This window comes from Schistocerca nitens, chromosome 9, assembly GCF_023898315.1.
Source record: "Schistocerca nitens isolate TAMUIC-IGC-003100 chromosome 9, iqSchNite1.1, whole genome shotgun sequence".
In the NCBI taxonomy this organism is placed as follows: domain Eukaryota; kingdom Metazoa; phylum Arthropoda; class Insecta; order Orthoptera; family Acrididae; genus Schistocerca; species Schistocerca nitens.
This window is the reverse complement of record NC_064622.1, coordinates 189,235,751-189,252,358: the sequence shown is the minus strand read 5'-3', so window position 1 is coordinate 189,252,358 and position 16,608 is coordinate 189,235,751. Positions and strand designations below refer to the sequence as shown.

At 38.5% G+C, this 16,608-nt stretch overlaps 1 protein-coding gene across 1 annotated transcript in view; it reads left to right on the top strand.

Moving 5' to 3' along the window:
• Window positions 1-16,608, top strand: part of LOC126204093 (protein sax-3-like) — a 93,781-nt gene that overhangs the window by 46,234 nt on the left and 30,939 nt on the right. Inside the window, exons 16-18 of the mRNA XM_049938511.1 lie at window positions 3,567-3,729; window positions 5,190-5,377; window positions 11,555-11,750. Coding sequence (XP_049794468.1) covers window positions 3,567-3,729; window positions 5,190-5,377; window positions 11,555-11,750 — 547 coding nt within the window. The remainder of the gene's footprint in view (window positions 1-3,566; window positions 3,730-5,189; window positions 5,378-11,554; window positions 11,751-16,608) is intronic.

Below are 16,608 nucleotides of genomic sequence, written 5' to 3'. Positions count from 1 at the left end.
ACTCTGAATTTTTCTTTTGTTTCCTTTACTGCTTGCTCAATATACAGATTGAATAACATCGGGGAGAGGCTACAACCCTGTCTCACTCCCTTCCCAACTACTGCTTCCCTTTCATGTCCCTCGATTCTTATAACTGCCATCTGGTTTCTTTACAGATTGTAAATAGCCTTTCGCTCCCTGTATTTTACCCCTGCCACCTTCAGAATTTGAAAGAGAGTATTCCAGTTAACGTTGTCAAAAGCTTTCTCTAAGTCTACAAATGCTAGAAACGTAGGTTTGCCTTTTCTTAATCTTTCTTCTAAGATAAGTCGTAAGGTTAGTATTGCCTCACGTGTTCCAACATTTCTACGGAATCCAAACTGATCTTCCCCGAGGTCCGCTTCTACTAGTTTTTCCATTCATCTGTAAAGAATTCGCGTTAGTATATTGCAGCTGTGACTTATTAAACTGATAGTTTGGTAATTTTCACATCTGTCAACACCTGCTTTCTTTGGGATTGGAATTATTATATTCTTCTTGAAGTCTGTGGGTATTTCACCTGTCTCATACATCTTGCTCACCAGATGGTAGAGTTTTGTCATGACTGGCTCTCCCAAGGCCATCAGTAGTTCTAATGGTATGTTGTCTACTCCCGGGGCCTTGTTTCGACTCAGGTCTTTCAGTGCTCTGTCAAACTCTTCACGCAGTATCTTATCTCCCATTTCATCTTTATCTACATCCTCTTCCATTTCCATAATATTGTCCTCAAGTACATCGCCCTTGTATAAACCCTCTATATACTCCGTCCACTTTTCTCCCTTCCCTTCTTTGCTTAGAACTGGGTTGCCATCTGAGCTCTTGATATTCATACAAGTGGTTCTCTTCTCTCCAAAGGTCTCTTTAATTTTCCTGTAGGCAGTATCTATCTTACCCCTAGTGAGACAAGCCTCTACATCCTTACATTTGTCCTCTAGCCATCCCTGCTTAGCCATTTTGCACTTCCTGTCGATCTCATTTTTGAGACGTTTGTATTCCTTTTTGCCTGCTTCATTTACTGCATTTTTATATTTTCTCCTTTCATCAATTAAATTCAATATTTCTTCTGTTACCCAAGGATTTCTATTAGCCCTCGTCTTTTTACCTACTTGATCGTCTGCTGCCTTCACTACTTCATCCCTCAGAGCTACCCATTCTTCTTCTACTGTATTTCTTTCCCCCATTCCTGTCAATTGTTCGCTTATGCTCTCCCTGAAACTCTCTACAACCTCTGGTTCTTTCAGTTTATCCAGGTCCCATCTCCTTAAATTCCCACCTTTTTGCAGTTTCTTCAGTTTCAATCTGCAGTTCATAACCAATATATTGTGGTCAGAGTCCACATCTGCCCCTGGAAATGTCTTACAATTTAAAACCTGGTTCTTAAATCTCTGTCTTACCATTATATAATCTATCTGATACCTTTTTGCACCTCCAGGATTCTTCCAGGTATACAACCTTCTTTTACGATTCTTGAAACCAAGTGTTAGCTATGATTAAGTTATGCTCTGTGCAAAATTCTACAAGGCGGCTTCGTCTTTCATTTCTTCCCCCCAATCCATATTCACCTACTATGTTTCCTTCTCTCCCTCTTCCTACTGACGAATTCCAGTCACCCATGACTATTAAATTTTCGTCTCCCTTCACTACCTGAATAATTTCTTTTATCTCGTCATACATTTCATCAATTTCTTCATCATCTGCAGAGCTAGTTGGCATATGAACTTGTACTACTGTAGTAGGCATGGGCTTTGTGTCTATCTTGGCCACAATAATGCATTCACTATGCTGTTTGTAGTAGCTAACCCGCACTCCTATTTTTTTATTCATTATTAAACGTACTCCTGCATTACCCCTATTTGATTTTGTATTTATAACCCTGTAATCACCTGACCAAAAGTCTTGTTCCTCCTGCCACCGAACTTCACTAATTCCCACTATATCTAACTTTAACCTATCCATTTCCCTTTTTAAATTTTCTAACCTACCTGCCCGATTAAGGGATCTGACATTCCACGCTCCGATCCGTAGAACACCAGTTTTCTTTCTCCTGATAACGACGTCCTCTTGAGTAGTCCCCGCCCATAATTAGTATTAGATTGTGCAATTAATAACATGAATTTTAAGTAAGCCAGTTATTTCTAAAAGAAGAATAATATTAACCGTACATACAGAGTGTAACAAATTAATTTTTTTATGCAGTTTAGTGTGAAATACCATGCATCATATACAAAATCAAATGAAATTCTTTCAGTGAAACAGCCGAAAATGTTCATCTGTACCAGATTTGGGATTAATCCTGGTATCAGCTACTTCTTAAAAAAAAGTTATTTTGAAAAGGGTGTCCGATTACAGAGCATTGTAAGAGCTGAAGAGAGATTACAGGGACAAACTTCCTTAGGCCCCTCCTGGCAGAAAAAGGATTAAAAGATTCGTAATTGGTTTTGGTTGAACCCTCAGCAGTGTACCACATAACAGAATGTTTTCTATATGACGAATGAGCTTAAACAGTATTCACAAGCTGCCAATTAATTGGAAAAGGGTAGAAGCCCATACAGATTTGTAAGGTATATTGCTGCTATAAAGTGTACCATTTAACTTGTAAAATTTTTTCGTCCATTTTTAACCATTTGTGCAAAGAATTATAACCTCCATGTTAGTAGTACTGACATTCTGGTCCTTTTGTTATCAATGCTTTTCATTGAGCAAACATTTGTTTGGGATGGCATTACCATCTCGGACAACTGTCATCTGTGAGCTCCAATAAAATCTTGCACTATGATTGTATCATTATCATCAGTAAATTTGGGGTATGTACTATTGGTAACCATCTACTTGGACTAGTTGTTTTTCCAGGTTACCCTAATGGACAAATGTAACTGAAATTCCTGCAGAACACATTATCCATTGTGTTTGGGGATGTGCTACTGGTAGTGTATCTCATCATGTGACTGATACACAATGTAGAGCTAGCCCATTACTGTGTGATCATTCAACGATATTTCAGTAGCTCCGTAAGTGATCAGCCTTTTTGCGTATGGCCCACCTGATCTCAAGACTTAAATAATCTTAAATTTTGCTTGTGAAACCACTTGGAAGTTCTTATATATTAATATAATAGTTGATAGACAGACAAAAGCAATATCTTTATGCAACATGTGATACTGTTAACAAACAGAATAGATTGCCTATCCAAACAAGTGAGACGGTGTGTCGTGTCATGTGTAAGTGGATGCACTGCGTCTCACAGAGTCCACTCTGAACATCTATTGTAAACTGGATGGCACTATCACATGGTAATTTTCAGTATCACATTATAAATGTGGTCTCACTTCAGGACATAATTTTTTGTTCCGACTTATCTTTAGAATGACTTTCTAGTTTGCCTTTATGATTTCTAATTGCCTTTTAATAACTGGCAAATATCATAACTAATATGTATGTACAGGTAATCTGTATTATAATGCAATATGTATTTGCTGTTTTAACAGAATGTACCAGCACACTCAAATAAACTGAAAATTTTATTTTTTGCCTAATTTGTATGTTTCCAGGCACCTACTCAAACAACGAACTCTACAAATCGTGGAGTTTCTCCCAGTTTTCACTCTCATCAACCAGGATATAATCCAAACAGTCCTCTATTAGGCAAACGTAGTAACTGCTCGAGAGAAGGCACTCCTGTGGGACAACTGCACCCTGCTGATGGAAGTGGAGGTAATTATTAACATAAAGGAAGTTTAGCATTTAATGTCCAGTCAATGAGTCTTTAGAGATGAAACACATTTTAAAATTGGACAGGGATGGGGAAGAAAATTGGCTGTGCCCTTTTTGAAAGAACCATGCCTGTGATTATCTTAAATGATTTAGGGAACCGTAAATATGGATGGCTTGGGTGGAGTGTTGAACCCCACTCCTTCAAAATGATTCCAGTGCTTCAACAAAGTGCCATCTCACTCAGTTATGATTACTGAGATTATTGGATGTAAGGTCTGCTGGTTATGCAAAACACTGTTTTCTTCCGAGTTCCCAAACATGTTCCAGCACCAATGAGCCATCATCAGTGGATTTCTATTTTATTTAATCTGTAATGTGAACATTTTTACTAAATGACTACAAAATTATGTGGATATTTAGTTCAAACAACAGTTCTGTTGTTTGAACTATCCACACAGTTTTATAATCATTTAGTAAAAATGCTCACATCACAGATTACATAAAACAGGAACCTACTGATGATGGCACATTGGTGCTGGAACATGTTTGGGAACTTGGGAAAAAATGGTGTTAAGCATAACTGGTGGACCTTACATCCAACAATTTTAACTGCAAACATGGTAAACACAAGGAGCTGCAAATCCAAATGATGAATATTACTGAAGTTGTTAAAACAAAATTTTCTGGTGACTCTCATTCTCAAGAGCTTGTATAAAGTAGAACTTTCAAGGATGTGGAGTGATTTGAGACAATAATTAGTGACATAACATGGAACAGCATGCTACATTATCTATTACTTAGAATTACACAATTCTACTTGAATTATATCTACAAATAATATTTAATATAATCTAGTTACATCATAATAGGAACTGGATTACTTAATGCAAACTACTAATTTTACAGATGCACTGTCCCTTTGCTGCTTTCTTGCTAATGCTTAAATTTCAGGAAAATACATGAACAACCTGTGACAGAAAGTAATTACTAGAGTATGCCATGAAATGAGATGTAGTTGAATTATTAGAATCCAAACAGATACTTTCCATCACAGGATCTCAGTATTCACAGGTTCCCAAATGAAGTAATTTACTTCACTGTTCTGTTTTATGTTTATTATTCTCTGCTTCACAATATACCAGAAGATTGAGGAGCTGCACTCTCTTTTAATGCGTGAATTTAGTGTTGTCTTGCTACATAAAAGGGATATATAGTAATGAAAGGGAATATTTCTATTATCAACACATTGTCAAACCAAGGGAACACTCAGACTGGTTTTAGTTAAATACTAATGGAAAACAAAGAGCCCTTCTTAATAGTGTTCTGCCTTCTGACCCCCATTATCCATTATGCAAGGCACTCCATTTTGAGTAAATATTAAAGTGTCTCATTTAAAGCCAATCAGTTGAACAGAGACCAATACTATAACTTCACTTCTCATTTGACATCTTTGGTTATAGGAGGTAGTTCAGGGCATGGTCCACCAGTGCCTCCTGTAAGAGGAGGCAGCAGTTGTGGCAGCAATGGTTACTCATCAAACTGGAATCCGCAGCAGGGAGTAAGTGGGGCCAACTCTACAGGAAAAGGAGATTATGGAAACAGCAGTGGGCGATATGCTATGCTGCCCCCACCACAACACCCTCCTCCGGTAAGCATTTAGAAGACATTCACTAAAATATTAAGTATATCAATAGTATTACATAACAGCAATTTTATCTATATTACACCACCTTCATCACTGTTTTACACACTCCCTCCTCCCCCCCCCCCCCCCCATCCCCAAGAAAGTGTACTGCAGATATTACTCTTCATATGATACAATAATTGGTCATGACATAACATCAAATAGTTATTCATTGAATAGTGTGACTTGCATTATAAACACTAGATTAAGAAAAAATAATGAAAATAAAGTCTTACAATTCTGATACAGTAAGCATCGGAATCAGTGTATCAATATCAATGGTCACACACACACATGCAAATGCAACTCGCACACACATGACCGCAATCTGTGGGTGCTGAAGCCAGATGGTGGTCTATGGTCACATTTTAACATCAGATTTCGAAAGTTGTTTTTAATTTTGTCTCTGTTCTTGTCTCTGTGTGACTTGTAAAGTTGAATTTTTTTTAGACCTAGAAACAACAAAAATTAGTATTAAATATGAACTCTTGAAGAAACAGTAAACTTTATATATACACTTTGGCCTGAAAAATCTGCCACTTACTTCATTGACTGCTATTTGGTACACGTGAAGGTGGTCACCACTTTTAACTACTCCATCAAATTGGTAATGCACATCATGCCACAGAAAATGAACAGACACTCATTGTGCTGTGTATCTCCAAGTACAGTAATCTGCAATCCTTGTTGTACAGGATATGGGCGTCTGAAGTTGTTTTAGCTATGAAAATGAGTACAAGACACTTTAAAAAAGCAAACTCTTACCTAAGTCAGAATGAAATTCTTCAAACCATCTAGTATTCATTGTCTTTATTTCTGTATCAATGTATATTATTCACAAGACATAAAAATACAACTCAAATTTGTTTCTTTGACATGTGTAAGTAGTCTTTAGATCCAGTTATGAACCCCCTTTTCCCATGCACATGTTTAAATGTGCCATGCCACTGCAAGCATGCAGCATATAACATCATAGACTTGCCTAGAATATCCAAGACAACACCCATCAGGTGTAGTGCAATCTGCTGTGTTGTCAATGTTGTTACTAATGGAGACTGATGAAACTCAAAAAACTGATTGTCAAGAGTGAACAGAAGTGAACTGGAAGAATACATTTATAGTCATGCCTAGCTCTCATTTCTTTTTAAACTTTGTTCATATAAGCTGCACATGCAAATTCTGAGCACCTCTCACAACACAGCCCACACAATATGTAGCCAAAGTAGTAGCGTATTTCTTCTGTGGTCCAATTGGAATGTTGAAAGGCTGAACAGCCAACAGGATGAGAGAAAAATAACTGTAATTTGGCTTTTGCCAGCAATAAATATGAGAGTAGGGACCAGTAATCAACCATTGTGATAGACAGGTGAGATTTTTCAAGATTTTGAGGATAAACAATATTCAGTCTAACCTTCAGTAATCACTGATGTGTTGGCTCCTGCAACAACAAATTATTGGATGACTTCATTTACTGGACTCTTCAATGGAGGACTGAAACCCTTTGAGAAACAATTATCTGACATCAGTTTCAAAGTTACTTTCTGAGGTTGTGAAACGCTCCATGTTGCTAGTCCCTTTGTCATCTTGACATATAACAACAAGGAAGGAGAAGAAATATATAGCTATAAGATGTGACATTTGATCTTCTTATGTGATTCCTGAGACAAAACAGCAATCAGCGGCATGGTTATTCCCATTATCACCTGTAAGTTTATGCTAGACAGAAAAATCTCTCAATACATAACTTGAGAGATTTGGAAAGAATGTAACATTTTGTTAGTAGACTTCAGGCTATCTATGAATCTTATTTTGCAAGATTTTATTGTCTTATAGTGATGTATAACCATACACTATGGCCTAAACACAGCTCTCATTAAAACAGGAAAATATGATTGTCTTACATCATGATCTTTCACATTTTTATGAAGTTATTTCTCTAGAGCTAGCATACTGCTGAAGAAGTGGAAATGGCTGTTAAAATATACCTTTCCATACAGTAAAGAGAATTGTATGAGTATGGGGTGCAAAAACTGATGTACCATTATGATAAAAGTCAGGCAGGCATCAGAATTATATTGAGAAGTAGTCATACATAAGTAGAATTACGTGTTTGTATTGCATCTTACTTTTAAATAATCCTCATATCTTCACAAAATTAAGCTCTACTATTAGATCATGGATGTATCATGTTTCAACTATTTAAAAGTGCACACTGAACTTTATGAACAACTTTCTACACTATGCAATTTGAAGGTACTGAGAACATTTTGAAGCACCTTTGTCTTGTGACTGTGTAAAAATAATTACCAAATGTTTAAAAACTTGTAAAAATTGCACATCTTTTCTAATAGTTATTTATCTTTCATGCAGTACAAAAACAAACCATGGGACTCCACTGTATTCCCACCATATACAGGGTGATTATAATTAAAGCTCCAGTTTCAAAACATTGTAAAAAAAGAACTGATGCTCAGAATGGCATCAACTTTGAACAGAATATTGGCAAAAATGGGAAAATGTTATGGAACTAAAAAAAAATGGATTAACAAAAATTTCCCCACTAGATGGCACTGTAAGTGTCATAAACTAAATAGGTTCAGCTATAAATGACAAATGAATCACACTATGATAACTATGGTCTGAACTGCATGTTAAACCAGCCATACTGTGCAATGTGCATGACTGCACAGGTTTGTTTACAACAATTGTACACTGTTTTTTGGGTGAGCCTGTCCACCAGGGCAAGTTTGTATCACACAGGATGGTAAAAATTGGTTTTTAACTGTCCTGAGGTCAAATCTGCATAAAAAGCAAAACGAAATTGTTTTTTAATGGTTGGGAGACTGACAAGATGTTCAGTATGCTGTCCACCATTTTCTACCACAAGCTGTAATTGAGAAACAGCATGTCTCACAACAGACCTGAGTGTCTCAGGGGACATGTTCTGAATGCATTGCACAGTGTGTGCTTTCAGTTGGGCTACATTTATAATCAGAACACTGAACACAGCACCTTTCAGATAACTAAACACCCAGGAGTCTCAGGTGATCTGGCCTGCCAGGCTGTGACAGTTGATAATATTAGTATTTCCAGAATGCCTCTATAGCTGTTGCTTCAGTGGCTATGTAATGTGCGGAGGAATGCCGTCTTCCATGAAAATGAGCCTACCCACACATCCACCCTGTTAAAGGGCTGGAATGTCATTGGTGTGCAAAAGACTCTCAGAGCATTTACTAGTGATGGTACATATAAAAGGACTTGCAGGACACACTTCCTCAAAAAAAAATGTGGCCTTACGATAAACAGTGCTGTCAACTCACACCACACAGTTACCTTCGCAGAATGAAGTGGCACTAGTTGACGTGCAAGCAGATTTTCCATTCCCATATTCTACGATTCTGTGTATTGACATGTGCTTGGAGATGGAAATGGTCTTTGTCTGTCCACAGGATGTTCAAAGGCCATTCGTTGTTCACTTCCATGTGAGCAACAAATTATAGAACAAATGTTTATCTTATTGGCAGGTCAGCATGAAACAATTCTTGAACATGAGTAACTTTGTGTGGATAGCAATTCAGGATGTTTTGTAGGATTTTTTACACTGTGTTCGCAAGCATGTCAAAAGTTCAGCCAGGTCCCCTTGCACTGCATATTTGCACACCACCTGCCTGATCCCTCCTGCAGTGTTGTGACCACATCTTCTACCAACATCAGATCAAGTGTTTTGCTCCCTTTACCATGTTTCATTTAAAAGGAATCTGCCTTTTTAAATTTTGCAATCATTTTTTCTAGATCTTTGGTAGACATCTGACCAACACGTTGAGTGTCTGGAAATTCTGCAGAGCTACTGGCGCACAGTCAGTGTTCTTGTAAAAGAGCTTTATCAGAAGCATGTGATCCTGCATTGAGACAATCATGTGAAATGTCTCAGGTGCAAACTGAGGCACAGCTGCATACCCCGAGTCTTTCATTTTGCATTTTCTGACATTTACAGCACCAGCTAGTGGTAAAACTTTCATTAATTTTTTCGCATAATATTTCTCCCTTGTTTAATAATATTCCATTCAAATACACTCCTGGAAATTGAAATAAGAACACCGTGAATTCATTGTCCCAGGAAGGGGAAACTTTATTGACACATTCCTGGGGTCAGATACATCACATGATCACACTGACAGAACCACAGGCACATAGACACAGGCAACAGAGCATGCACAATGTCGGCACTAGTACAGTGTATATCCACTTTCGCAGCAATGCAGGCTGCTATTCTCCCATGGAGATGATCGTAGAGATGCTGGATGTAGTCCTGTGGAACGGCTTGCCATGCCATTTCCACCTGGCGCCTCAGTTGGACCAGCGTTCGTGCTGGACGTGCAGACCGCGTGAGACGACGCTTCATCCAGTCCCAAACATGCTCAATGGGGGACAGATCCGGAGATCTTGCTGCCCAGGGTAGTTGACTTACACCTTCTAGAGCACGTTGGGTGGCACGGGATACATGCGGACGTGCATTGTCCTGTTGGAACAGCAAGTTCCCTTGCCGGTCTAGGAATGGTAGAACGATGGGTTCGATGACGATTTAGATGTACCGTGCACTATTCAGTGTCCCCTCGACGATCACCAGTGGTGTATGGCCAGTGTAGGAGATCGCTCCCTACACCATGATGCCGGGTGTTGGCCCTGTGTGCCTCGGTCGTATGCAATCCTGATTGTGGCGCTCACCTGCATGGCGCCAAACACGCATACGACCATCATTGGCACCAAGGCAGAAGCGACTCTCATCGCTGAAGACGACACGTCTCCATTCGTCCCTCCATTCACGCCTGTCGCGACACCACTGGAGGCGGTCTGCACGATGTTGGGGCATGAGTGGAAGACGGCCTAACGGTGTGCGGGACCGTAGCCCAGCTTCATGGAGACGGTTGCGAATGGTCCTCGCCGATACCCCAGGAACAACAGTGTCCCTAATTTGCTGGGAAGTGGCGGTGCGGTCCCCTATGGCACTGCGTAGGATCCTACGGTCTTGGCGTGCATCCGTGCATCGCTGCGGTCCGGTCCCAGGTCGGCGGGTACGTGCACCTTCCGCCGACCACTGGCGACAACATCGATGTACTGTGGAGACCTCACGCCCCACGTGTTGAGCAATTCGGCGGTACGTCCACCCGGCCTCCAGCATGCCCACTATACGCCCTCACTCAAAGTCCGTCAACTGCACATACGGTTCACGTCCACGCTGTCGCGGTATGCTACCAGTGTTAAAGACTGCGATGGAGCTCCGTATGCCATGGCAAACTGGCTGACACTGACGGCGGTGGTGCACAAATGCTGCGCAGCTAGCGCCATTCGACGGCCAACACCGCGGTTCCTGGTGTGTCCGCTGTGCCGTGCGTGTGATCATTGCTTGTACAGCCCTCTCGCAGTGTCCGGAGCAAGTATGGTGGGTCTGACACACCGGTGTCAATGTGTTCTTTTTTCCATTTCCAGGAGTGTACTATGTCGTTCTGAGCAGTGGTTATTTTTAACACCATTTTCGAAATTGGGACTTTAATTATAGTCACCCTGTATATGATGGCATTTGAAATTGTTCCTTTTGTCTCTAATACCAACATTTAAATGTTCACTCTAATATCAGGATATGTAATTTATTTGATCTAACTTTTTTTTAATTTTAGTCATAGTGGAAGTGGTCTTCAAGTACTCATTCTACTGACATTCTTACAAACTTTATTCTTATTATGCAGACATTCATCATCATCACCATCATCTTCTTGTACAGTTTCCTACACTTGGCTGGGTCTTTTTAGAACATAAATATCTCCATCTTTTCCTATCCATGCTCCACCCTGTCCCATCACATCCAACAATCCATTTGTCTCCTGTTCTTCCTCTAGGTCTCTTAACCCCCCCCCCCCCCAAATTATCATTTGCAGGGCCTATTTTGATATCCTGTCACCTCCCACTCTTTTAACATTCTCATACCATCTTAGTCTTTCTCTGGTCTCTTGCATGGGCTTCTCTTCCACTACTTCTCACCATCTCATTCCTTATTCTCTTCATTCTGTTAAGTCCTACTCTGCTTCTCTGAGATTTCATTTTGCAAATGTTTATAATGCAAAAATAAATTTGTTAATTTCTTAGGTACCAAATTTTCCTCAAGGATTTAACTGCAACCAAGGGAGAAGCAGCAGCAACCACAGTGATCAATCTTTCCAACACAAGCCTGCTAGTAAAAGCCCATATAGTGACAATCCGCAGGAGGAAAATATATATGAAAGTGGCTCTCTTCTTTATGGAGAAAATCCTAGCACATATTACAACCAACAGAACAACTCAGGTACATATATTTCGTTTCAAAGCTAACTTGATGAACATGTGTAACTCATTATGTATGTTCCCATACTATATAATGACTAAATAAAACATTAATATAAGAAACTAAAAGTAAATGTTGATTACTTTAAATATCAGTCAATGAATAAAAATATGTGTTAATCAAAATATGAAACCTTACATTTACTATATGAGACATACATATACAGGGAACTGAAATTTAGCCTAAAATTTAAAAATATAAATGCAAATATTGTCAGCTTCTGTGGAATCATATAGAAAAGCAAAAAGCTTGACCAATGATATATCAGGTTTTAAAGTTTTAAGGTGTGAACAGCCTGAACCAGATGGAGAAGACTGGTGTGCTTATAAGGCCTTATTATTATCATCCAGTAACACCTCAGATTTGAAGACTTAGATGTGAAGAGCTAAATTACATCCTCCATCACAGTTTACACTCTCTTTGCTGGAAATGTTTTAAATGAAGATTTCACATCTGTGACTCTTAGTACATTGTAAAAATTAGTATTCCAAACCTATACAATTGATATATATATAGAGTTGCCTTAAAGTGTCAGATGCATCAAATAACTCCACAGCCTTTTGCTATACTATTTACTGAAATCCTAACCATTCACTTTTACTTATGTAGGAAGATGGAAAAAAATGTATTCTTAGCCCAGTCAGTAATTGAGCATTGTAAATAGCAAGTTTTTAATGAGATCAAATGAGATAACCTCAGAAGAAGAAGAAGAAGAAGAAGAAGAAGAAGAAGAAGAATCATAATGCAGTGTCAGCACTGTAGGAAATCATAGTAATTATGACATAGAGTAGTATCTTTGACTACTGATGCAACTGCCCTGTGTCCCTGGTCCATTTCCAACCACCATTTAGATTTTGAATAAAAACCAACAGCAATGGTGGCAAAGACTGCCAGTATAAGGAGCCGTCATTATTCTGCCAATGTCTCTGTCAAAATAGGGCAGAGGAGTGGACAGGTATCCAGGGCAACTGTTTGTCCTTCAGGTGACAAACAGTGCCTAAAGGGTGGAAGAATCAGAAATGTTCAGTGCTGTGAGGGCACAGAAGGCTTTGGAAAACAAGCATTAGAGGCACAAAATATGTATCCCTAGTATGTGTGATCTGTAATTGAAAAAAGTGTCATAAATATGTGGTCTGTAAGTGAAACAGTGTCATAATAGTATTTGCTTTGACAAAATATTCTGGATGAGTCCCCGATTTTGATGTCCAGGAGTGGACTGCAAAACAAGAAAAAGATTAATGAAGTGAAGAAAACATAACATTCTTTGATCAGAGTGTGGGATGTGGTGGGGAAATTAGAAAATCCTAATGCAAAGGCTAAAGCTAGATTTAGCAGGGGTCCGTGAGGTGTAACAGAAAAATAAAGCTATATGAGCAGGTCAGTACAGTGTAAAATCAACAGTGGCAGAAAATGGTGTAATGAGATTAGGATTCATTATGAATAGGAAGGTGGGAAAATGACTGAATTATTGTGAACAGCTCAGTGATAAGATTAGTCTTACCAGAACTGAAACCAAACCAATGCTATATACTGTAGTTTAAGTACACACTCCAACATCGCAAGCAGAAGATTACAAGATACTCAGAGAGGATAGAGAAGAATAGGTAAGTCAGTAAGGAAAGGGAAATGAAAATCTAACAATTATGAGGGACTGGAGTGCTGTAGTAGAGGAAGGAACAGAAGGCAGTTTGGATAAAGAATATGGGCTCAGTATTAGGACTGAGAGAGGAAAAAGACTAATTGAGTTCTGATGGAAATTTCAGCTAGCAGTAGCAAATACCATATTCAAAAATCACATGAGAAGGCCAGATGAGGAGTACATCCCTAAAGAATCTCAGAAGTTAGACAGCCAAATATAGTTACAAGAAAGGTAATTGCAAGGAAACTGTGGGTAACAAAACATAAAGAAGGAAAACATTCATGAATGGAAAGGAACATGGCAAAATAAGTCTCTTAGGCATGGAAACAAAAGGATTTGCAAGGAACTTAATGCAAAATAAGTCTGCAGAAAAACTGTACAGAAATTGAAAAGGAAATTGTTGTTGTAAGGATATATTCAGGATATAGGGAAGTCAAAACAGCTTTCAGGAAATTGCAAAGAAAAGATGTCAATATTAAGAAAGCAAAAGGAATTTCATTTTTAAAAGCACAGAAGAGAGCAGATAGATGGAAAAAGTGCACTGAGGGTCTTCCTGAGGGGGATGACTTACCTGCTAATGTGGCAGAAGAAGAAGAGAACTCCAGTTTACAGGAGATATGGGATCCAATATTAGAATGAGAATGACAAAGTTTTAGAAGACTTGCAATCATTCAAACATCTGTCTTATTGTAGCTATGTTTAAGTATATTAAGCAACAATGAATCAGAGTGGGAGCTAGGCAAATTGTGTGAATTGATTATCTCCCTTTGCAAAAGACTTTAACTTGGCTGAAAGTATTTCTGAGCTAATGACACCATATGTATGTGCACTATGTTACTCGCAAAAATGTCCAAGAAACATGATTTTCTTAAAGGTTTTAAGTGTGCCACTTCTATACTTTAAACTTGTATGAATCATTTCCAACTCTGCATGAAGATATATAAATGGATAAAGTCAATTTTTTTTTTTTTTTTTTTTTTTTTTTAAATCCATGATCGAGATAAGACGGTTTAATGTCAAGCTAAATGAAAAATGCAAAATTCGTTCTTACATGATCTGAATTTATGGAAATGGTCTAACATGAATCAAATAAATAAAAAATCCATTCTTACAATTAAATTGAAAACCTGCTTTCAAAAATCTAGCTTCCTTCAGATTCTACATGCAAAAACCATTTCCTTTTTTTTTTATGTGCACCACTTTATGTTTCAGACTTGTACAAATCGGTTCAAATTCTGTAATAAGGTAGACAAATACATGCAATTGATGGTCATCCCATTGTTTTTGTGAAAACTTGATCTACTTCCACAGTATAAGCAACACGGTTTGAAAGACAATAAAAAGACCTGTATCAGATCAGTCGTTACCTGACTCAACAGAAATCTAAATTGGTTGCTAAGTTATGGCTGTCTAATGTCAAAATTATGGTACAGTAACGGTTGGGGATCAGAATGAAAAATGCTCTGATATAGCACAAAAAAGGTGAATATGTCCTAGGCAGAATTAGGGATGAAAAAGAAGGGATTACATGATGCATTATATTACTTTGCCTGGGTACAAATAGTAACAAGTAAAAAAGAATGACTATGTCAAGACATTTTGATTTAAATGTCTTCGAAGCTGACAGATGAGTTGAAAAGCTAGTTCCCTTCTTTTATACCCCTAACTTGGCCACCAAGCAAGGTGGCGCAGTGGTCAGCACACTGCACTCGCATTCGGGAGGATCGATGGTTCAATCCTGTGTCCGGCCATCCTGATTTAGGTTTTCTGTGATTTTCCTAAATCGCTCCAGGCAAATGCCGGGATGGTTCCTTTGAAAGGGCCCGGCCGTCTTCCTTCCCATCCTTCCCTAATCCAATGAGACCGATGACCTCGCAGTTTGGTCTCTTCCCCCAAACAACCCAACCCAACCCTAACTTTGCCCAGGACATAGTCCCCTTTTTGTGCTATGATAGGAGTATTTTTTATTCTGGTATACATAATGGATAAGACACATGAGGGAATAATTAGCATGGAAGACCATAATAGAAGTGCTCAGTTTAAAATGAATGTAAGGCAGGGATGCCGACTCTCTCCTCTATTTTTTGGCCTCTGTATTGTAGGTACAATAAAGGAAGTAAAAGAAAAATTTAGAAGTGGGATTAAAATTCAGAGTAAAAAGATATCAATCACACTGCTGTCAACTCTGAAGTTATGAAGAATGACAGGTCCTGCTGAATGGGATGAACCATTTACAGCACACAGAATACAGATGGAGAGTTAAACCAAAGAAACATGAAAATATTAAGGGACAGCAGAAAGGACTTTTGTGACACATTCTTTGCCAAAGTAAGTCTACTAGTATCAAACATAGGCCTTAGCTTGAGAAAGAAGTTTCTAATGGAGTGCAGACTTGTATGGAAGTGAATCATAGGTTGTGGGAAAACTGAAAAAGGAAAGAATCAAAGCATGTGAGACGTAGTTTTACAGAAGAATGCTGGAAATTAAGTGGACTTGTAAAATAAGAAATGAAGAGGTTCTCTACAGAATTGGTGATGAAAGGAACATGTGTAAAAAAACTAACTGGAAGGAGCAACAGGGTGATAGCACATGTGTTAAGACTGACAATAAAATACAACTGAACACCTCGAAGAAGGCCATTTGCAACGTTGGCCAAATTGTTTTTACTTACTGACAGTGTGGTCACATACCATGAAGAATTTTATTCATAGTGACAACAGCCACAGAAGCTTTTGCTTATGTATGTTGAGACATTGGGGAATAACTTCGATGACTCTAGAAGGTCCCCTGAAGGGAAAAAATTTGCAAAAATCAGACTGGAAAATATACAAAAAATGATACCGGTAGTAAAAACTGGGTTCATATGATATCCTGAGATGAAGTGATTTGCACAGAAGAGGAAGCCATCACTGACTATGTCAAATCAACGTAGAACAGATGAAAAAAAGAAAAAGAAATCATTATAGATCTCTTCTTTAAAGGACAGATTGTTGTATAGTGCTCTTAAATATGAGAAAAGCATCAGCGAAACAAGACAAGCCAACATTTCATAAAAATTACTACATTTCATGCCATCCACTGGATAACACACAACAGTTAGTGCTAGTAAGTACTATGTTAGGGTAATAAAATTCAAAAGCTGTTTCACCAAATCCTCCCCAAGCTTATCAGTCAGAAATG